A 22,680-nucleotide genomic window follows, 5' to 3' on the forward strand; every position below is an offset into this window, starting at 1 on the left:
CGCTTAAACAGCCCCGGACGCGTAACGTTTAAATATTTTTTATTTCATTTAAATAAGAAAAAAGTTGTGAAAAGGGCAAGGCCGTTTTCCTCGAATCTCGCTTCCCGTCGTATGAGCCAAAAAAAAAAAATGAACAAAAAAAAAGAAGCAATTTTTCTTTAAAAAAAAGAAAAAAGAAAAAGAAAAAGACTGAAAAGTCTTTCAAGCAAAGGGCGATGGGCACAGTCCCTCTCAAACAGCGGCTCGGTCGACGCAACACGGGGATCTATCTTCCGCCACGTGGCGTCGAGAAGTTTTTTGGACGGCTCAGATTCTTCCTTCGCCGGATCCGAGACCTTTGACTCCGTGGGGCCCGCGATTAAACAATCCGGTTGGGGTTCCGGACCTAACCCCGGGTCAACGCCCCACCTTCTCTCTCTCACTATGATTTTCTCTCTCTCTCCCCACCGCGGGGGGGGCTCCCTTTTTCTCTCTCTCTCTCTCTCTCTCTCTCTACCCCCACCTTTAATTCAACCAACTCCTCCACTTGCTAATCGAAATGTCAACGCCATCATCTCAAGGGGCAGAAACCACGCCACTCCGACAACCCACCGGATTCCGGCATAAGCCCACCGGAGAACCAGTCCTACGGTCCGATTTTAATTCCGCAGCCTCTACTACCCGGCCAGGGAGGATATTTTTGCCCGTCGAGGGCTGCATCGCCAGCGGCTGCCTTCGTTGTTCGCTACCATTGCACGCTGCACCACTGAAGAAGAGCGATTTCGAGAACCTGGTACTTGAGCATCGAGTTCTTATCTTCCTATTGTTTTTCAGATCTGCTAGTGCATATGTAGGTATAATTCAGCCGGTGGACGGCCGGAAATTTGGTGGTTCTTTCCTAAAATCATAAAAGTCGCCGGAAGGCGGTTTGTTTATGCTTGCTATGTGAAGTTTTTTTTTTCTTTTTGTTCCTTTGGTAATTTGTCGTTGTGATTTTGGGCTTTCAGGATCGTTTAAGGTGTGTAGAAAGTCGAAACAGTCAGAGGTCTCTCGCTCGATTTTCTCTAGATTTGGGCAAAACATTGGCCGAAAACAGCAACTGCTGATCATTTTTACGATTGTGTGGCCGATTTTTTATGTGATTCTTTTATGGGTTCTCGTTTGGAACTTGTCTAAGAGTCGGATTTGTTGCTAGAAAGGAGAAAAGAGGAAAATGTCACTGAAAAAATGGGGTAAATCTGTTGGACTTGGCAGAGGACCGCTTCTTGTTCACCACTGGTGAAATCCTAGTTTTTAAGAATTTTTGAACCATCCGTTTTTACGTTTTCAAGTCATCTTTGTTAAATTTCTTAGGGATTTTCGTTTAGAATTTAGTAAGGACGCCATTTTGTTGCCTTCGAGCGAAGGAGATGGCGCTGTTCTAAGAAGAACAAAGCCAAGAAGACGCTGCCTGTTGCAGCAGCAGTCTGTGGCCGCCTCCCTCTGCTGACTGCTGAGTCCCTTCTTTTAAACTGCACATGATCAACCAGCACGGTACTTATCCTGTCATATTACCTCCGCTGCCTGTTGACGTCTAGTCTTTATGCAGATTCTGGCCTGAGCAGCTGCGCCTGAAGCGTCTGTTGAAATCGAGAGCGAGGCATCAAATCTTTCTGCAGATTCCTGCCTGATTATTCAAGTTGGCGGCTTCCCGCCGTAAGTTGCCGAATTCTTGGGTAGCTTGAGTCGGTCGACTACTTCGGTAGCTTGTTCCTGTTTGTAGAGTGAATTGCTGTCGGGTGTTCGATGGGCAACCGGTTTGGGAAGATATGCGGTTGCTGCATCGTGTCAGGGCGCCGGCGCGGCGACGTCCTAGCAATCGGCGGCAGCGGAGGAGGGCCTGATGAGGGCCTCGGTCACTCCTTCTGTTATATACGGCCGGACCTGGCGCGCCTCTCGTCGTCGAAGGTCCACCACTCGGAGGAGACCACCACTTTCCGGTCGATATCCGGAGCCGCGTTAGGCGCCAACACCTCTACACCTCTGTCTACGGACCTCTGCTCCTATGCCGCTGCGACGGCTGTCTCTGCGTCAGCAGCCTTCGAGAGCTCCGACTCGTTCCAGTCGATTCCGCTCCAACCTGTGCCGCGGTTTGGTGGTGGTGGTGGCGGCGGCGGCGGAGTATTTTCGGGGCCGATCGGAGTTCCACCCTTTTCGGGCCCAATTGAACGAGGATTTATGTCCGGGCCAATCGAGCGGGGATTCCTGTCGGGCCCTCTAGATAAGGCGGTGTTTTCCGGCCCGCTGGAAAAGTTCCAGCGGAGCTTCTCCCATGGCGGCATATTCGCTGGTCGGCACCGGAAAGCCTCCTTAATTAAGGCCCTTCGGCGGGCCATCACCAGTGCGGTTGCTCGGTCATCAATTGTAGCGCCAATTAAGTTAGGCGTCTCCGGATTTTCAAAGGAGAAGAAGTTCTCTTCTGGTGGTAGTGGCGCTGTTGCTGAAAATGTGAGCTGCGACGGCGGCGGCGGTGGTAGTGAATTGGGTACAAATGATGAAGACTTTTCCTTTGAGAGTCAGAACCTTCAGTGGGCGCAGGGTAAGGCAGGGGAAGACAGAGTACATGTAGTGATATCTGAGGAGCATGGATGGCTCTTTGTTGGAATCTATGATGGATTCAATGGCCCAGATGCTCCTGATTACCTCCTATCCAATCTCTACACTGCTGTTCAAATGGAGCTCAAGGGTCTCCTCTGGGACCAGCCGCCATCCATGGTCGGTGCTCAACAGAATGGCTGTTCTAGCTCTGTAGAGGAACCAAACGTCAATGGCTCCGACCAAAATTGGACGATCGGAGGTTATGGGAATTCAGAGAATGCCGAGAAGAAAAAGAACGCGATGAAGAGGTGGAAGAGAAGGAATGGCAGGAGCAGGTTCAAGGGAGTGACCAAAAAGTGGGAGGAGAGCCAGAGGAGATGGAAGGAGCAGTATGGAAGCAGCGCCGCGACAGAAGGAACGGTTGATCATGGCAGAGTTTTGAAGGCGCTCGCTCGCGCATTGAGGAAGACAGAGGAGGACTACTTGGAGATCGCGGACAAGATGCTTTCAGAGAATCCTGAATTGGCTCTAATGGGGTCCTGTGTTCTGGTGATGCTGATGAAGGGAGAGGATGTTTACTTGATGAATGTTGGGGACAGCAGGGGGGTTTTAGCTCAAAAGGTAGAAGCAGATTTGTGGGACTTGGAAAGAATCAATGAGGAAACGCCCACTGATCTCCAGTTCCGCGATGAAGACTACAGCTTCTCAGATAATACACCATCCTTGTCTGCGCTTCAGCTCACCTTGGATCATAGTACCAGCGTGGAAGAGGTAGCGGACCAACTCTCTATTCTTTCCCTTTTCCCTTTGTATTTCGTTTATTTATTTAATCTATTTAAGGTTTATGATTTGATCTATACATTCTCTGATGAATTCCCCATGTTGGGATCCATAAATTATATGATGTAGGGAATTGGTTTCTTAAGGTTTTCATTTTTTTCACACAGGAAGTTGCAAGAATTAGAAAGGAGCATCCAGATGATGCTTGTACTATCATGAACGACAGAGTCAAGGGCTCTCTCAAGGTCACAAGAGCATTTGGAGCAGGCTTTCTTAAGCAGGTCAGTCTTTTCATTTGATGTCTACGCTTGTATACATTCTGTGCCTGCAATCTGCATTTCATGATGGGGTTGTGCATTTGACATATAATTATACATGAGCAATGTACTGATCAGATTTTGTTCTATGTGCAAATATGGTGTCATCTGCTTCTTATATTCTTGAACTGTTATTCTCCAGATGTAGGGATACATTAGTATTTTATATTTTTTTCCTTGTATATGAAACAAGAAATCAACGCAAGAGGCATAAATATGAGCATTTGGTTCATATCAACAAGTCATTCTTGTCCACCTTAACTTAAGCTTGGCCATGTAGAAAAGAAATGCATCTAGCATCCATTCTGATAGATGTGAAATCTGAGAGCAAATCTATATATGATAGGAACTGTGTTTCAATCCACAGAGTTATTACATGAATGTGCACAGGATTCACTTGCTCTGGCATCTTATAGAAGATATGAATCTGCAAAAGTTTAGAAATTTTGGCTGAGAGATGCACTTTATTCTTTTGCAGCGAAAGTGGAATGATGCTCTACTACAGATGTTCCAAATAGATTACATTGGAACTGCACCATATCTCACTTGTGCTCCCTCTCTGTATCACCACCGACTCGGTCCGAGGGATAGATTCTTGATACTGTCATCGGATGGGCTCTATCAATACTTCACCAATGAGGAAGCTGTGGCTGAGGTTGAGACGTTCATCCAGTCATATCCAGAAGGAGACCCAGCACAACATCTTGTTGAGGAAGTTCTCTTCCGCGCAGCAAAGAAAGCAGGTAATGCACAACTCAAAATCTCCCAGAATAGTGAAGAAACTGTGCTTCTTCGTTACCAAAGCATTGGCATGAGCAACTTTAACTCAAACATGTTTGCTTGCAGGTATGGATTTTCATGAACTGCTGGAAATACCGCACGGTGATCGACGCAGATATCACGATGATGTCTCCATAATTGTGGTTTCTTTGGAAGGAAGAATCTGGAGATCATGTGTGTAAATACAGCTAGACAGAACCCATTCAGTACTTACGGAAAAGTTAGAACTTTTCTGGTTTTTTTGCAGTCACCATTGTACAATCCAAGCTGAACTTTCCAATGTGGATCTTGCTTGCATCTATCTGTCATCGGGGTTGAAAGAGGTAAGAGACCCCCACAACCTAATTTCATTAGAGCTACAAAGCCCCAGAGCTTAATTTTGGAATGTCATCTTAATGTAATTCCCCAATAAATGGTTCTTGTGCAGAGTTATAATGCAATTCAACAACTATAGTAACATCCCCTGATCTCTCATCTTCCTTCTCTGCATTCGACTCCCCTCCATTGTCAGCCACCATCTTCACTCTTCCGTTTCTCGAGTTCTGCTTTCCGAACACAAACAAAAGCCGAAAAGCAGAGTAACAAACAATACCTGCTTCTTTGGCGGCAAATAAAGGCGACCCACGTGATGATAGCAAAGATGCAACTGCTCCGAGTACAGAAGTAAAATTTTCATTCAAAGTCCATGTTGTCGTGCATGCATAATCTAATGCACGCAGCACGCTGCTTCTTCGCTGACCAAACAATGGTTTGAAAATGCATCTCTATATATACAGTGTGTGCCAACAAGTTAGGCCTTCGTTTGGACAAAGGCCTGGCCGAAATCCAGATGCCCACCAAGGTTTGCGAGAGCCTAACTTCTTGGCTGTAGCCAGAGAGAGAGAGAGAGATTATATATATATATAATATATATATAAAAAAAGTTGGAGGGCAGGGGTACCCTACAAGCAAACAAGTAGGGCACTTGACTTGGCCTTAAATGAAGGCTACCCTACTTCTACCTAGAAAATGGAAGCTCATTTATGGAGAATTTAAGTCACATCCTCTAAAGTCAAAAGTCAATATTGTCTTTCATTTCAAACTTTTCCATTTCATATTGGTCACATCTTTTTCTTATATTGATAATGACGGGAGGGGTAGGCCCCCTCCACTGCCTCCTGCCCAAGTTGACTTCTTTTATGGATCTGAGAAGTGTGGCTATCAGGGTCGCCGGTTCGGACCCTTGTGCGTGGTTGGTGATGTGAATGCTTCGCAACCACTTCAGCTTTTGGTGGCAGCCATTAATGTCAAAGCACCGATTTTCTTTTTTTGTTTCACTTTTTCGTTTGTCACTTACAAAGATGAACCAAAACATTTTTTGTCTTTTAGTTTTCTTACCGGAAAACGTTCTTCAATTGAAAATGCCTAACTTGTTTATCTTCTAGTTCCCTATAATTTTATAAAGGGATGTAAGTAATTTGGATTTTGATTTGCCCAAATGCAGAAGGATTTGGATTACTTTGAATTTGTCACAGCCAAGAAAATCTAAAATCCTGTAACCATACTGTCATCATCTACTTAGCTCGTCGACAATGGAGGTGCCCAAATCACGAGTTTGGAAACGAGTGCATGATTTCATTAAACAATGGATTCGAGATTACTTAAAACTGAGGATTCCAGATCCTTACTTCTGGCACTCACTTTTAGGGATGTCAACGGATCAGATTCTAATTGAATGTACCCTTAAACACGTATCATCTGATGCTTACAATTTTCTTTTTTTCTTATTTAATTTTTTTTTGAAGTATCCGATCCAAATCAGATGTACTCACTTTGCCATTTCATATCAATAATCTCCACTACAGGGCTGTCAAACACGATCTTAAAATTCCATATGGTATAAGTCCCTAAAGTTGAACTTATCTCTTCTCTTGTTGACGATAAATTGTAATTAACTAAAGATTCGTAACGAATATCTGAAGATAAAGGTAGGCATTCATTTGATTTATATGTTATCCTAAGCACACCTTTTATTCTATTGCGGAAAAAGAATCCCAGTATATTTTATTCGCAAACAACCTCTTAAATCCAGATCCGTTGACGTCCTCAAATCAACGAGAAGAAAACGACGTGATTGGAAAATAGCGTGTGCTTCTAAATGACCATGCTTCCGTCATCAAACCCATCTCTTTTGATTTCCTTCCCTTTTTGGCTTGTCCTGTGAAAAAAGTCAAAATCCTCAGCAACGAAATTTCAGGACTCTTGTTTTTCCACGCCGCTTACTAATTTTTCATCCTCATCATCTTCTCTCTCTCTCTCTCTCTCTCTCTCTCTCTCTCTCTCTCTCTCTCTCTCTCACACACACACACATATATATATATAGTCTGTCTCTATTCATGGTAGTAGATATTTGTTTGATTGAAAAAGAAATAAAGTATCTGCAGAAGATATACATGCACCTGGATAAGTTTGAAGAGGAGACTGCATTTAAGTTGTACAAATTAAAAAGCACAGCTCCATGAAAGGACCTTCTTGGTGCACCTGGCTATGGTTGGCGGTATACATAACATTGGGCTTGCACACAGAATGGTGCGCTGGAAATCATGCAATAACCATCTTCATAATGGAGGATGCCAATCCTTTTGACTTCATATTATGTTAAAGTTTGCCTGAATAGAATTTGGGTAGGTAAACACAATTATAGCTGAATTCAATTTTTTAAAAAATAATGTTATAAAATTGGATTTTTTTTTTTCCCTTGCTCAAGGAATCTCTTGAGACAGGAAAAACCCATTTCAGAAATTATCATTCTCTTGAGTTAGGGAAAACCAAATTACATGTAGCTGGTTTTATCACAGACTTCCATGCATTCTATATCTAAAAAATGAGTTGGGTGTCGACAGCATCCTTCTACATTTATTTAGTTGGCAACTTAGCTTTAGGGCTGGTTAACCAAGCTCTTGACTTCCTTCCTTCAACCTGAAGTTCTCAAGTGAGCGCACCAACCTCGGGCGACTTTTTTTTGAAGCCTTCAGTATCTGAATCAGAAGATGACACGCATCACCTCTTAAAGATTAAAGCTTGCAAATTAATATAGACATAGATTGGTGCCGGAGAAGTGATGTTATGTGTGTGGTTCATCTTTTTCTTGTGAACATGTCTTCCTCACGAAATATCTTTCTCATCACAATAGATTGTGATGGCTGTCCTCCCTCTGCCCGCACTTGATCAACAGCTGATTCGGGTCACGCGCATAAACCTGGATCTAATTGGATAGAATCTGGTAGTCAGTTCCAGTGTGGGAGGATGGATATCCTAGACCCGCTTTCAAATATGCCTATGTATTGATTGCGAGTCGCACACATTGCATATAGTCAACGGTACTTTTTTTTTTTCGATCATCATAGGTGTTATTTTTCTGTACTGTGTACTGTAAAAATGGTGGATGCATTATACTCTAAATGATGAGTGTCTCACTTTCCACCCAGATCTACAAATTAAGGGAAGGAGAAAGGGAGGAGGGCTTGGCCTCTTCGAGGTACCCCGAATGGTACTATTTCTAAATATCTTTGTCTTTTCATGGTACATCTATGATTGGATCGTTATAATTTTGAAATGACCATAAAAAAAAAGATTTCCTATTAATATGGGGGATCATTTTGGTTTTAAAAGCATTAGTTGAGAGTATGAAGTGCTGTAACTAGAAGAAAGTCAATATATTTTAAAGGCAAATTAATTTTTAAAATTACGAGTAATGATCCATTAATTCCTCAATATGATCCATTTAGTTCCTAAGTTTAGCATACAATGTCATTTTTATTTGTGTGTTCAAATGTACCAAAAGAAGGTCTGGTAATCTGAAAGGATGTAGGAAAGGGTGGAAATTTCGGCCCTCTTTAGAGATCTATCTATAAGCCATGAAATCTACACATTTGGCCTAACTTTGTTTTATGGTCCTCATAATATCACACCATCTCTTCAGCCTTATAGCGATGAACTAAGTGCTCAAAAATTTTGCGTCCGCAGGGTTTGTTCAATCACCAAGGTACTTCATCTGGTGTTTGTGAGCTTAATGAGCTTATCATGGTGACCAATTTGGAAGACCATGGTGCCAGTTTGATTCAGATAAACTAAATGAATAGGAAGTCGGATCTGGATTGACTCCGATGCAGGTAAATGAATAGGAAGTTGGATCGGATTGTATTAAATGCGGCTAATTAAATACGTAGAAATGAACTGAACTTCGGATTGGATCCAGTGCGGAAATGAATATAAGAAATCGGACTCATGTCAGATCATATAGGGGCAAATGAACCAAAATTGAGCTGCTCTGGGGATGAAAGGAAAATCGTGAGCACCTGTCTTTAATTAGAAGGTATGAAGGTATTTTATTAGCACCAATTTTTTCTGCTATATGATAAAAATCATCAAAACCTGAAGCCAAAAGTAATCAACTTAGGTAATTTGTTGGATCGTCCCAGTATCATATTTAGTTTTAGGATGTAAATCGGTAATTGAGGTTATGATAGGATGCAGAAATCAGCAAATCTTGCTACCTCTGCCCCTGACTTGCACCACAAATGGTGGGATCGCGGCAGTAAAGCTAAAGGGTAGGCCAAATCCCACCCATCTCTCGATGCAGTTCAAGACCCTAGAAGTAGGGGGAATGGGAGGCCTTCGGGCCTCACTCCAGACAGTGGGGTAACCTCCTGTTCACCGAAATCAGCAAATCTTGCTAACCTAATGTTGCGGATTTGCATTTGGGTGTATAAATTACAAATTAAATTATGTACAAGTACATCTAACAAATTTGGTGTCTGACGAGCTCTTGCACTAAATTTGGTTTTGATTTCGATAATTGGTTCGGATTTTTTTTCCCGATACCGACCCACCTAGTCCTTGGTTAATTAGTTTATCAAATAAATTGTTGAGAAACACTGACATTCAAATGAATTCAAGTGTTAGGCTGTCAATGGATCAGATGATCTGTTCTGCTCCACCACTTTTGGTCGTCACTTAGGTGAGTCCAATGAGACCAATTATCATGAACAGCGCCATTGCCATTACTGTGTAGATCAAACAAACTAATCGCAATCCGTATCCAGTGGAATTATATAACTTTTTACGCTTTTGCATGGAAATTCTGATGAATCATGAAATTGAAATGTGGATCAGATTAGCGGTACAGTTCAGATATATAAAACCATAGCCTGATCGTATAACGGTGGAACCTTGTGGCCAATAACTTAAAAAGATTGTTACGTACTTGATTTATTGTACTGATCTAAGTCCCAAAGGTGGAAAACCGATATGTTGATCATCAGTGCTACGGCTTGAAGTAGGGTTGGCAGGCGGTCAATGTGTAAATTGAAGCACAGCAAAGACAACACCTCAGAGAACATCTGAAGCACGGTATGAGATATGAGCTTTGACTCTCTGCTTGGCAGTGGATGGATCTCCCCTGCTCACCCGAATATGTTGGTATCATCTTACCATTGATCCGCATAAGTCTCCCGAATTTTCTTAAAATTTTTACTTACCTTCATGCATAGTGGTTTAAACTTCGGTCCTTGAATTATTACTGGTCTGGACAACGATTCTGACTGGATTTATTTCGGCTGATTTCTGAATCTCTTGGAAAAGCATTTTCATTCATGAACTGATTTTCAAGTGTACCAGAGGATGGCCAATACCATAGAAGCTGCTTTAAAGATTGCGATTTCTTTCCTCAATTATCAATATTTAATGCATTCATTCATGACGTGTCTGGACTTTCACTTGACGAAACCACGACACAATGATAATGATGGACGGCTTGAGACTTCCTTCAATTTTCGGAAATCTTGAATGCCTCATAAAATCTTGATTTTAGTGGGAAGTCCAACTGTTTTATGGTGGAAATGGTGGCCGGGGAATTCTGACTGATCGAGGTTCACAGAAAGTGGAGAACATAGTGGGCCTGATCCCATGAACTCACGTTTCTCTACTTTTCAGGAATACTGTTCACCTGCAGGACCTGTTTGAATGCGCAGAAGAGAAGATCACAAGGAGAAAAAAAATGTTTGAGACTTTCTCATCCGCACTCCTCGCCCGGTGGATACTTTGGAGAAAATAACCTTTCTTATTTGGTTGTTTGAAGGGGAGGATGTGTATCTTTGAGACAGAACGTTTGATAGCCTTGGATCTCAAATCACTGGCTGATTTGAAATCTTAATTTGTTGGGCCATGAAATCCACTGTTCGAACAAAGAATGAATCTAGAGAAAAAGTAAATACTTTTGCTATTCTAGAATCTCACATCCGAAGCTGATGTGAATCCACATCGCTGCTTAAACAAACAGTCAATTTCGGCATTTTATATTTCAACTTCATCATATTTCAGGTTCCACTATACCACCGCATAAAACACCTTTCAAATGCATGGGCTGAACTTTTTTTAACTTTCGGAGGCTATCTAGATCCAAGAGGATTTTAAAACTGTGGATCTGTAGTCTGACCCCCTCAGATCATAGATCCGTGGTTTTTATAATGTAATGGGAATCCCAATTCCTCGGTTGTGAAATCCGTTGTTTGTTTGCTTCAACAATGGCTTTCATCTAATGCGGATTTGAGATCGACCTCAAATATTAGATCAAAGGCTATCAAACATGGCCTAAGTTATACATGCATTCAAAGTACCACAAGACCTTTCTTTCTAAACATATTTTCCCGTTTCAAAGTGGGAAAACCACATTTCATATTTCAAAATGATAGCATAATTCCCCATGACTAGCACTCTCGCCCTAAGGTCTTTCCCACTGGAAAGAAAGAGAGAGTATATATAATATATATATATAACAAAGTTATCGGTTATTCATTTCGCCAGTTTCATGTAATAAGATACTTAGGATCAACTTTCAATGAAGGATAGTCGCCTCAGCTTTATTGCAAAGATACTTAGAATGTTGGCCTTTATGTGTGAATATATATGTATCTTTTTTAACATTTAATGGCTTTTCATTGACTTCAGAACAAAATAAATTGATTTCGCAGAAAACGGCCTCTAAAAGGAAGTGACATTCTCGGAGGCCCCAACATTAAGGATCCAAGTTAGAAGTCAATTGCTTGATATAGGCATCAGGGCTTCACGTACACTGTTAGTTGAGTGACAAAAAGGAAGAAAATCTTCAAAAGGAGGAGAGAAGAAAGCGTGTTTAATCGACTGATATCATTGAAAAAGTGACAGTATTCTTTTCTCTGTTCAAGATCTACCACCTTTTTTTTTTTTCCTTTTGTTGCTGTTAAATTGTCGCCAAAAGGTGAGGCTCTAATGAAGAAGTTGTGAAAAAGGTTGAAGTCCAAGCTATAAGTTCGGCCTTCTGGGAAGTTGCAGCGGCGGTGACGTTAATGGGAACGATGGAGAGAAGAGATGAGAGTGGGAAAAGAAAGGTGTGAAAGTTAAAAAGATTTGGAGCAATTAGAGTCACAGAATCGGCAAGTTGCTCAAGTGACAAAAAAGTAGAAAGCAAAGGCATCGGTAGTTTGGAAAAAGTGGGACTTTTTATCGCCTTATGGACGTAGATGACGAAGATAAGTGCTTTAACTCCATCGGGTGGGAATGTGATACGTGGTCTCACGCGCCTCCTAACTCGAGAGACCTTTTCCCTTTTTCTCCGGTTTCATGGAAGATCGAGCTCTGTGCACGCTCGTGACTGTCGACTGAGGGTTTGAAGTTGAAGAATCACCAAGCCGCATCTCTCGTGATCAGATCCGATTTGGTTTGGGAATTCTAAGTCTCAATGGGACTTTGATTGTTTGAAGAAGCATTAGTATAGTTGATTGGGCAGATGGGTGCACATGTCACATGTTTGATTCATGTGGATGGGCAGGCGGGTGCATGAAAGGCTTGTCACATGTTTGATTCATGTAGATGTTACTTTCATCTTGCATTGAAAGCACTCAAATAAAAGAAAGATGATTCAACTTCAAACCTTTTTTAATGTAGCGGGCAACAGATGGGTGCATACTATACTCGACCCAAATCTTAATGCAACCCGAGACCTCAAAGGTAGTTTTTTTTCAGGTGGTAAAGGAAAGGGAAGTGGTGATTGTCAACCTCTTGCTCACCTGAATAATAGAGCTCCGACTAAGGTAGATTTTACTAAGTTGAATCAGGTAAATAATGGATCCAACTCAAAACCACCAAACTGTTCACACCCGTAACTGGCTCCATTCGTAATGCAACATGTTGGTAAAACTTGTGCTTCCAAGCTGAAAACAGAAAGGCGTTAAGGAAACCATATTTCACTTCCCATTGCCCACAGAGTGCTCCTGAATAATCTTTTTAAGACTATGTTTAGAAGGAGTTAAAGCACATGATAGTGAAGGATGGGAAGTAAGGGGAAAAAAACACGAAGACTAAAGAAAAAAAAGGGATTTGAACATCATTTTGGTTGTTGGTCATGCACCTAGATTTAAGGCTACCATCTAAGATGAAGAAGCCTTCGGCAATCATATCGATGTGCAATATTTCTATATTCTAAATCAGATGAAAGTGCATACAGACAGCGGATCCCGTGTCCTTTGAAGTATATATAATCATGTGACCAGTGCTTCCTCGAGCCGATCTGAAGATCAAGTGCATGCAAACTGGATCTCCACACTATGCTTACGGTAGATAGATGGACAATATATTTTCGGTACAAGCTACGAGTTTCTGGTATCACTTGTTTAGCTCGTGCGCTTGATCCGAGCCCGTGTGCTGTGAGAGGACTAGCTGGATATTGATCTTGGGTTGGATGATATGCACACACACACAAAGTGCATAATGCATATGCATGCATGTACATATATGGGTGTGAAGAGCAGAGCCACATACGAGTTGATATCAGCAGTTGCCCACACCAGCCACACAATTTTCCTTTTTTTTTTATGGGGGTGCCCTTCAAATATTTGCTTATATATATGCTGAATGCCCTTAAGGAATGAAAATTTTTAATACAGTGCCTACTAGCAAAAATAATTTTTGGTTCTACCATTGATCAGTGTGCACGACTAGGTTCAATCACCTATCCCTATGGTAATAGGAAGAGGTTCCTCTGAAATAATTTGATTATAAAGAGAAGAATGATCCACTCATGTGATCCTCGGAAAAACATATATATGATATATAGAAGAATGAGAAATTTTCAAATGTATCTTGTTCTTGGATTTGCATCAATTTATTCCTACTATTATATTGCTTTTATTACAGATCTTGATGCTTAGATATAGCGCGTATGTTTTTTGCTTAACGAACTTCATATATTACTCGATCTGCTTCAGAATGATAATGGGAGAAAAGGTTACATGTGGTGCCAACACCAAACTTGTATTCCAAAACTGCTTGATCTACTCGTAGTGGTGCCAACACCAAACTTGTATTCCAAAACTGCTTGATCTACTCGTAGAATTCGACTTTCTGCCTTGTAGCTTAAGCCATGTCACACCAGTCTATTAAAAATTATATTACAATATCTCCATGTGGTGCCCACACCAAACTTGTATGGCTAACTCAAGAGCCTTTCGACAAAAAAAAATCGTGACTCCACCACTGCTTAAAGGACATGTATCTTATAAGCACATTCAATGAAATTTAAGCATGAAATAAAAAATACACACACTCTCTAAAGGTATGTAAAGCTTGGCACGTGGGAATGCACCACTGATATGGCGACAAAAGGAACAAGGAATGAGAAAGATTACTAGCATGGATTAGTTGAGATGGTTAATGAGAGTAGCTAGAAAAATATATAATGAAAAAGCAACTAGGGATAAGATTTCTTATATCCTAAGCTTTCTAAGAGTTTCTAACTTAGTAAACTTGTCTTGAAACCCGTCTCCACACAATTCTATAGTGCACACCGTAGCCACAAACCGTCAGCCTCACGTTGTTCGGACTGGATTGTCACCAAAAATTTTGAAAATTATGCTTTTCTTTTTCTTTCTGTAAGAAGGATATTGACAGTAGAATGTTTGAAGAATTTTCTTGAACATATAAACAGGTTAACTTTCTAATACTTGGGTTTCTTTTAAATTATGACTAGACAATATGACATATGACCGTGTTTTGTGTTCTCCGAGCAAAAACTTTACATGTTTGTGCTCTGTTTGCTTTAAATTTCAATTTCCGCCGCTGGATAGTATGTAACTTCGGAGGAAAGCAATACCATCTTCCTGGACTTGCATTATAACAAATGCAGACAAGGGACTATGCTATTTGAATTATGACAATTCTTGGAGGTTAGCTGGATGTTGAGATAATGAGCAAAGAAGAGTTAAAGCCATACTAGACTTTTGCAAACAATGATCGAATATTCCCAAGCTGAGCTAATTTCAACTTTGTTTAATAACAAATTGGCCTTGACAATGATCTTGTCTCTAGGTGTTCTTTCATTCAGCTGCTAGCAAACAAAAGAACAAACCAAAACCAAACTTAGCTTGCCGCTTTGATAATGAATGCCAGCTAAAACCATGTTGGACACCTCGCCTTAGCGATGAAACTAGTTTAACAAAAAGGCTGTATCATTCCAGGATTTTAGCATATCTGCTAGCTCGTCAACGCTTATAGATGTGACATAATATTCCTGATTCCTTTGGCTGTTAAATACTAAATAAATATTTCAACAAGAATGCCTATCACCCAAAACTATATATGTGTGTGTAGTTATTGGACCTTATGAACCAATTTTAAGAAAATTAGATGGCAGAAATTAAGCTGAAAAAAATAAAAACCAAACTATATTGTCAAGAGATTGAAATATCTCCCAAAAGAAGACCAGAAATCTAGATTAAGGAAGCTGATTCGTGTCCTTCTATGAGGGGTATTTTTGTCTCTTGAAATACTGACTTGGTTTCTATGTTTTTCAACTTATTATCCACCACATGATATCCTTAAAATTGACGGCTCATACAATTTCTATCTAGTTTGGCATATAAGGGTATGATAGGTACCCATTTTCCTCTCTCTCTCTCTCTCTCTCTCTCTCCTCTATATATATACACCCAATGTCGGATGTCATATACAATGTTTGGAGTTTGAAAATTCTTTTTATTTCTGGTTTGCTTCCTTAAGGCGTTGATTGACTTAATATGCGGCTAACGTGTATGTTTCTATACAGAGGGATCAGAGAGATTCTAGTATGACAACCATCAAAGTAGGTGGGGAATCGACTACTAGCTGTACTTTTTTTTAGCATAGATTATCGACGAAATGAGACAGAATTTTTGCATTTCCTTCCTTCTTAGAAGCTAGCTCCTCATCAATCAACTGTGGAATGTTTTTGTTAGATTTCCTTCCAAATGGTTGTTGCAACTATGCTCTAAACCATACTATAACTCCAAGATCAAACGACCCAACTCTTTAGAAACCAACTTTTCCCTTCGACAATCCAATCTTGAAATTTTGGTAAGAGTACTTGAGAGCAGCAGTAAAGTTAACCCTAACTATGTATACTTTCCATCCTCAGGAAGTACACTTTCCGATGGCTTAGAAGTCCTTCAAAAGATATGCCATGTTCTAATTTAATTAGTGGCCATAACTATATGCTTCAAACTATACTACATAACAGACAAGCATAATATTGACACACTTAATAAGAAACTAAAAATTGTGACAATTAATTTTCTCATGAGATCTGGTTCAAAACAAGTTATCAGCGAACAAAGTTGCGCAACTTCTAATTGGTTTCGCAGATAGGAACATGACTGATGGTGTATTATGCCTCGATACTAGTTGTCACGATCCACTTTTTAATTGAAAAAACAACTTTCCATATAGCTTTTTATAGTTTAACAGTTGTGTTGATGAGGTAACTTATATACAATTCACGCACTCATTAGATTCATTCGCTTAGTCTATCTATTTTATAGAACTACATATACCATCAACAATATGTTATGAATATCGTCTCACCGGATTCGATATTTGTCCAACATCCTTCGTCTGGCACCGCTGAAAGTTTTCCTTAGCTACCAAGAGTCACCTCTCTCTCTCTCTCTCTCTCAAGCGTTCTGTTTTTTGTAGGAAATTTAAGTCCCTTAAAGTTGTCTCTTCTACACTTTCTTGGTCTTGGTAGAAACCTGGTTCCTACGCGTAAATGCCTGTCTCTCTGTTACCACTTGTTGTACCCCCTTCCTCTCTCTCTCTCTCTCTCTCTCTCTCTCTCTCTCTCTCTCTCTCTATCTATCTATCTATCTATCTATATATATATATATATATATTAAAGGGTTGCTTTCATGGACTTTTTCAGACGGTATCTGAAACGATGGATTTGTGGAAATCTTGGTAATAAAGCCATTGTAAGTACTTTCCTTTTAGAAGAGAAACTTATATCCAATGTGTGACCCCACGCTTCTTTACGATAATGCCAAGATTGGCAGCCTACTTATTTTGGCATGCGATTATTTGCCAGCAAGCAAGAAAGCCTTTCCTCTCTCTGCTCTTTGAGATAATGTTCTATCCATGGATTGGATTTATTCAATTACATGTTTGAATTTGTTTCCATTTTGTCGCGTTTGATGATGAATTTTTTGGATTCAGATTTAGATGCCAACATGCAATTTCCGCGACCAACCCCGATTGGAGCAAGAATTTTGACCCTTTCACATGTAAACGGTGGTCCTTAACATAGCCAGATCCAAGTTCGGTCTTCAAAAAGCAGATCTCGGATCGGCAAATGACATTGAAATGGATCTTCTCGTGAGATCCAGTTAGTTCAGACTCGGTAAAGCTCGATTTCAAACGCAATCTGAACCATTTACATCCCTATTTTGGATTAGATTGGATTTAGATCAAGTACTGAAAACCATGATTAAATGCCCGTAACAAAATCGGATCCGTTTGCTCTCCAGGACTTCAAATGACACATTAAACAGCCGTGCCTGGAGTTGCTTCCCCGAAGTTCATCACATGTTCTGGTCTTCATATGCTCACTTGCACACAATATTAAAGTGTACATGGGGACAGCAAAGGAGAAAAAAAATCTACAACTTTTCACTAAAATGGAGAACACGTGCTTTTGATATATATATATATATATATAAACTCAGTCAGGTTCAGTGAGATAACATCTTCCATTAATTACAAGATAATGAAAAACCGATGTTCAATTGGAAATAACAATGTAATCTATAAAATTTAACACCTTGCAACATGATAGGCTTTGGTACTTATGTGGTTGATTATATTATCTGATTAGGTAGACTCATGAGGATCAGAGGCAAAGTCACATGGGGGCATGGCCTCCTCTAGTTTTTCAATTTTTTTTTTTTTTTTTTGCTAAACTCTACATTGGTTTTTTAATAGAACTCATGTTTTCATCAAAGTTAGTAAAAGATATAAAATGCCCTTGAAAAATTGTGACAGATAATGAATCCCCAAAACTTTTCTGGCTTTGCTGCTGCTAGGGATGGCCATAACTTTGTCCCTTTTGGGAAGAAACCAAGTACTTTACCGCTGCACCAAGCAATGACTCTTGAAAGGCTTGACAAAGAAATGCGAAAGGAAAAAGAACACAAGTTGATTGTGTTATCTTGGAAACTTCCTTCTCTTTGTTTTCACTTAACCAGCAGATTAGGATTGGACCTTCCTTTCCTTCTACTTTTGTGGCGGAGAGTTTGTGAGGGAGGCAGTGTAGCTATCACAATTAAGACCCAAACAGCATTCAACATCACCAGAGAACAACTCAAACTCTTTGTTATAAGTTCTAAAATAGACTCAAAAGGGCCAATTCAATCAGAATCGAAGGTGAAAGGCTGAAAATAGATCATTGGCAAGCTAAATTCGCGCACATCTTCAAAGGGTTTTATGCAGGAAAAACTTTTTTCCATTAAATTCAGATGGGCGGTCCATGAATTTGCCCTTATCTCTAGGGGATACATGGAATCCTATGGGGCATTTGATTACTTCATATTTGAAATCTATGGATATGATGTGACATGCTTTTCTTGATGTGGCAAAAGATACACAATAGAATTCATGGTTTATCAAACTAAGGATCTTAGGTCAAAGCAGTAGTGGAGCCATCGTGGGGCAGGCGTGGGTGCCTGCCCACGCCAGCCCACGAAAGCTCCACAGTGAAATGGAGCCTCAGTCTGCCTCACGCCCGTGTTGACGCCGTGTTACCCACGCCAAACATGGATCGGGTCCAGCAATCCACATTGATCCAGCTCCAGAAAACATAAACATTCTGCCCACCCAAATTCACCTGAAAGTAGAAACTCTCGAGAAGGGGTGAACCGGCAAAGGGCAAGGCTGCAAGGTGCAAGCGGCAAGGGTCAAGCCTCCAAATCGCTTTTGCCTCATGCATCTGATTTTTGTGCTAAAGACAGAAGTAGCGCCCGGATCTCGACTAAGTGGTCGGTGCCACGGTCAGGACGAGGATTAAATCAATAGATGAGTCTCAAACGACCTGGTGATACTCACTGGAGTTCTTACTATGATGTCTCAGTCAATTTAGTCAACATGTATCCCTTTGTGATTAAGGCATTAGATTTTATTGCAGAAAATAAAAGTAAAGGAAAATGGGAGGCACTTGAATTGATATGTTCCTTGCGAAATTTTGAATTTATATTTGCCTTGCATTTGATGTATAAAGTTTTGCGGATAACTCACATGCTTTCACAAGCACTCCAAATCAATATATTGTAAATGCTATGAATTTAGTTATTGTATCAAAAACATGTCTTCAAGATTTGAGAGATAATGGTGGAGACTTTTTTATGAGTGAAATTTCTATATTTTGCAATAAATTTGATATATTTGTGCCTGATTTAGAGGAAATCTATACACCCGAAGGACGACCCAGATGTGTACATCAAAGGATTACATTTTCGCATCATTATCATGTTGAAGTATTTTATGCTGTTATTGATATGCAACTTCAAGAGTTGAATAGTCGTTTCACTGAGGCAAATACAGAGTTTCTTCTTTCAGTAGCATGTTTAAGTCCAAAGAATAGCTTTTTTGTTTTTGACAAACATAAATTGATTCGTCTTACTGTGTTCTATCATAAAGATTTCAATGGAGCAGACTTCTATAGACTTGAAAGTCAATTAGATGTATATCTTGAAGACATAAAAACCACTAAAAAATTTTCAAATTTGAAATCTTTGACTGAGCTATTTGAAATGATTGCGACAACTGGAAAGCACATAATATTTCCTCTGGTGTATTTGTTGATTAAATTGGCACTAACTTTGTCAGTTGCAACTGCAAGTATTGAGAGAGCATTTTCAGCTATGAACATTATCAAAACTAGGCTTCGTAACAAGACGAAAGATGAATTGGTTAATGATGTTTTAGTCACTTACATTAAGATGGACACATTTGATAGTATCAGTGATGAAACAATCATGCATCGTTGTCAGAATATGAAAAAGAGACGAGACCACATGCAATTTTGTACATGACTATAGTTTTTTTTACTTGCTTTTTGAGACTAATTGTAAATTTGTTTATAAATATAGTCATTTGTTGAGATGAACACATTTGATAGTATCAGTCATGAAACAATCATGCATCATTATCAAAATATGAAAAAGAGATGAGACCACATGTAATTTTGTACATGACTATAGGTTTTTTTACTTGCTTTTTGAGGCCAATTGTAAATTTGTTTATAAATATAGTCATTTGATTTATTTTTTATGCTAATTGTAAATTTGTTCACATTCAGTCATCCAATTGATTATTTTGATGTCATTGGCCAATTGTAATTTTGTCCATAACATTAATGATATGATTTGTTTGTTGGGGATCATTGTAAGTTTGTTCATAAGTATGTTTATTTGCTTTATTTTTAAAATAACATATATTTTAGTTTGAAAATTTTTTCACATACTATATACTAGTGCCCCATAGGAAAAAATTTCTGACTCCGCCACTTTGCTAGAGTTAAGATTCATACTTGAATTGCTTACTTCGTCTTTTTGCATTGAGAAAAGGACAGTGTTTGATCTTCTTAAATCCTAAGGATTTAAACATTCCAAAGTGTGTTCGTTCGTTAGCAGCAGATGTGAGATTTACAATGGTTTATAATCACCAACGTTCTCAGATGGTTTGTGGATTTGAAGTCTGCGACCTTCTCCCTTTCGTGGAAGCCTCAGATCCATGCTTTTTTACACCTACAATGGATATAAGAGTTGCACCATGTGGGGGCAATTGTCCACACAGACACCAAAATTTTTATTATTTTTATCTGTATGTGTGTTATGTGATTGTTGTTGGCGATCTGTGCATATGGTCAATGTCTAAAGCTCATGTGAAGCATGTTCTTCGTCTTGTTCCTAATGTATCGGTCAAAGAAAAAAGAGTATATTCTTTCTTAAGATGTAACTCGACAATTTTTTTTGTATAGTTACAAATTGTATTTTACATCTTCTTATAACCTTCCACGTGCCTTCCTTAATAGTTCGGACTTTTTTTAACAATTTCTCATTGAGTTTTGCATGAACTTACAAATTCAACTAATAAAATAAAATTTCCATACATCATATTTGTCAAGAAAAAAAAAAATCAACGCTGATGGCAATGGTTCCACATGTAGTGCCAGCCTTTTTTAAATGTTATCAAAATTAATTAATATTTTTTAACATATCAGATTCGAATCGGATGTATTTGTTTATCAAATCCAATTAGTTGGTTAGTTGAATATTAAGATTGAAACTTAAACCCAAAGGAAGAGAAAGTCTGCATCTAATTCTTAAAAAAAAACAATTGAATTTGATACTGTACTGAACTTGAATTAAATGTCGCATGTGCCCAGTGCCAACCATCCAACTATTAATTTCTCCCAACTTGCAGACCTCAGCCTACCTATTAATTGCGGATAAAATGTTGACTTTGGTAGAAATCTGGGCTTCACATCCCGTGCATTTTTTCATAATTTTATTCACTTACTTTTCTCTTCTTTTTTTTTAATTTTAGCTAATTCACGCGCTTTGATGAAATAAAACAATCGATTTATGTACCAGAAGAAATATTTTCCATTCTTTAGCTGGCGTATGGCCCAAGGAATTAAGCAGACAATTAGAATTGACCAAGCGGCCGAGTCGCAGGAAGATCGGAAAATTCTAGTTCAATAACTCTGACTTTATCTCTTTCTGTCTTTTTTTTTTTTATTAGCTTAATTATGATCTTGGAGTGGATAATTATTTTCCACAGTTTCACGGAAAATTAAGAAGAAGCAAAAAAAAAAAAAAAAAAAAAAAAAAGCAATGAATTGAATTGAGTACTACCAAAAACACTAAGAGCCAGTCGGGACAGCTTGGTTCTAACCATGACGGCTTAACCTTGACTTTATGGTCCAAAACTGGACACTGGGAAAGGGTCAAAAGCCAAGGGGCTCTTGGTCAAACCCTGGAGGACCAGACTTACACGTCTCATCTGGGCTCGTCTCAACTTGGACCATCGACCTCTTCCAAGTAACTTGTTCATGGTCCGGGTTTGCGGCAAAGGGGACCCAGATGAAACACGGATCCACTTAGTCCAAAATAATCACACAATTTCTGCTCGCAACCCTCTAACTATAGTTCAATGTCCACAACAGGGATCGTCTCAACTTTTTCACCACTTGACTCTCCCTTTACCTCCTTGAAATCATAATTTTAATTATTATTTACTTGTGAACTCTGTGAAACATTTTCTCCTGCTTTTGCTTTTGAGTGAATGGGGTACCCCACCACATGGCCGAAGAAGAAAACTTCTTCTTTCTCATTTTTCTTAGGGTCCAGGATTGTGTCGGTGCATTAAAAGGATTTAGGTTAGGTTGTGTTTGATTTCCTACGGATCTCAAATCCAAGGAGAGCTGTGATTAATAAAAGCTAAAATGTATATTTCAGCTTGAAGCCTTCAACATAAATCTCAAATATATGTTACATTGTAAAACTCATGGAAGGAGGTTGGACTTCAAAACCATGGACCAAAGACTGACTGTGATTTATGTTGTGATCTTACATTACATGACAATGTATCTCATGTTTGTGGTGATCAAACGCAACCTTAGGGTACCTTTACTTCATCTCCGTAATACCAAAGGGTAGCAACAAACACACGCACCTGACCAGGTATGCAAAGATTTTTGTGCTTCCCAAATCGAGGGATTATCAGAAAATTGTGGAGATGTTTCTTACAGCAGCCATTTCTTTGAAATGGTAGGACGGATTCTGTAATTTCAAGAAATAATTCCTCTCATTAGAATTAACGGGAAGATTTTTGGGTGATGGTGAAATTTCCTACGCGGGGCGGGGCA

The 22,680-nt window shown here is 39.5% G+C and overlaps 1 protein-coding gene across 2 annotated transcripts; it reads left to right on the forward strand.

The window, feature by feature from the left end:
- Window positions 1-492: 492 nt before the first annotated feature.
- On the forward strand, window positions 493-5,163 carry LOC116254873 (probable protein phosphatase 2C 23). Of its 2 annotated transcripts, XR_007573488.1 has the most exons (6): window positions 493-772; window positions 1,568-3,327; window positions 3,504-3,617; window positions 4,132-4,396; window positions 4,500-4,756; window positions 4,861-5,163. XR_007573488.1 is itself a non-coding variant. In XM_031630499.2 (5 exons), the coding sequence occupies exons 2-5, from the start codon at window positions 1,765-1,767 to the stop codon at window positions 4,613-4,615; spliced, it is 2,058 nt and encodes a 685-aa protein (XP_031486359.1). In that variant the 5' UTR covers window positions 493-772; window positions 1,568-1,764; the 3' UTR covers window positions 4,616-4,854. The 2 variants fall into 2 exon arrangements, 1 of the variants encoding a protein (XP_031486359.1); XM_031630499.2 differs by lacking the exon at window positions 4,861-5,163 and having other exon boundaries at window positions 4,500-4,854.
- The last annotated feature ends 17,517 nt before the right edge of the window (window positions 5,164-22,680 follow it).

Source organism: Nymphaea colorata, chromosome 5, assembly GCF_008831285.2.
Source record: "Nymphaea colorata isolate Beijing-Zhang1983 chromosome 5, ASM883128v2, whole genome shotgun sequence".
Taxonomy (NCBI): Eukaryota; Viridiplantae; Streptophyta; class Magnoliopsida; order Nymphaeales; family Nymphaeaceae; genus Nymphaea; species Nymphaea colorata.

Bases quoted from the DNA above. Each gene is read 5' to 3' on its own strand.
- LOC116254873 (XM_031630499.2), top strand. From the start codon at position 1,765: ATGGGCAACCGGTTTGGGAAGATATGCGGTTGCTGCATCGTGTCAGGG. The intron at 3,328-3,503 runs GTAGCGGACCAA...TTTTTCACACAG, and splicing joins ATAGTACCAGCGTGGAAGAG to GAAGTTGCAAGAATTAGAAA. The intron at 4,397-4,499 runs GTAATGCACAAC...GTTTGCTTGCAG, and splicing joins CCGCGCAGCAAAGAAAGCAG to GTATGGATTTTCATGAACTG.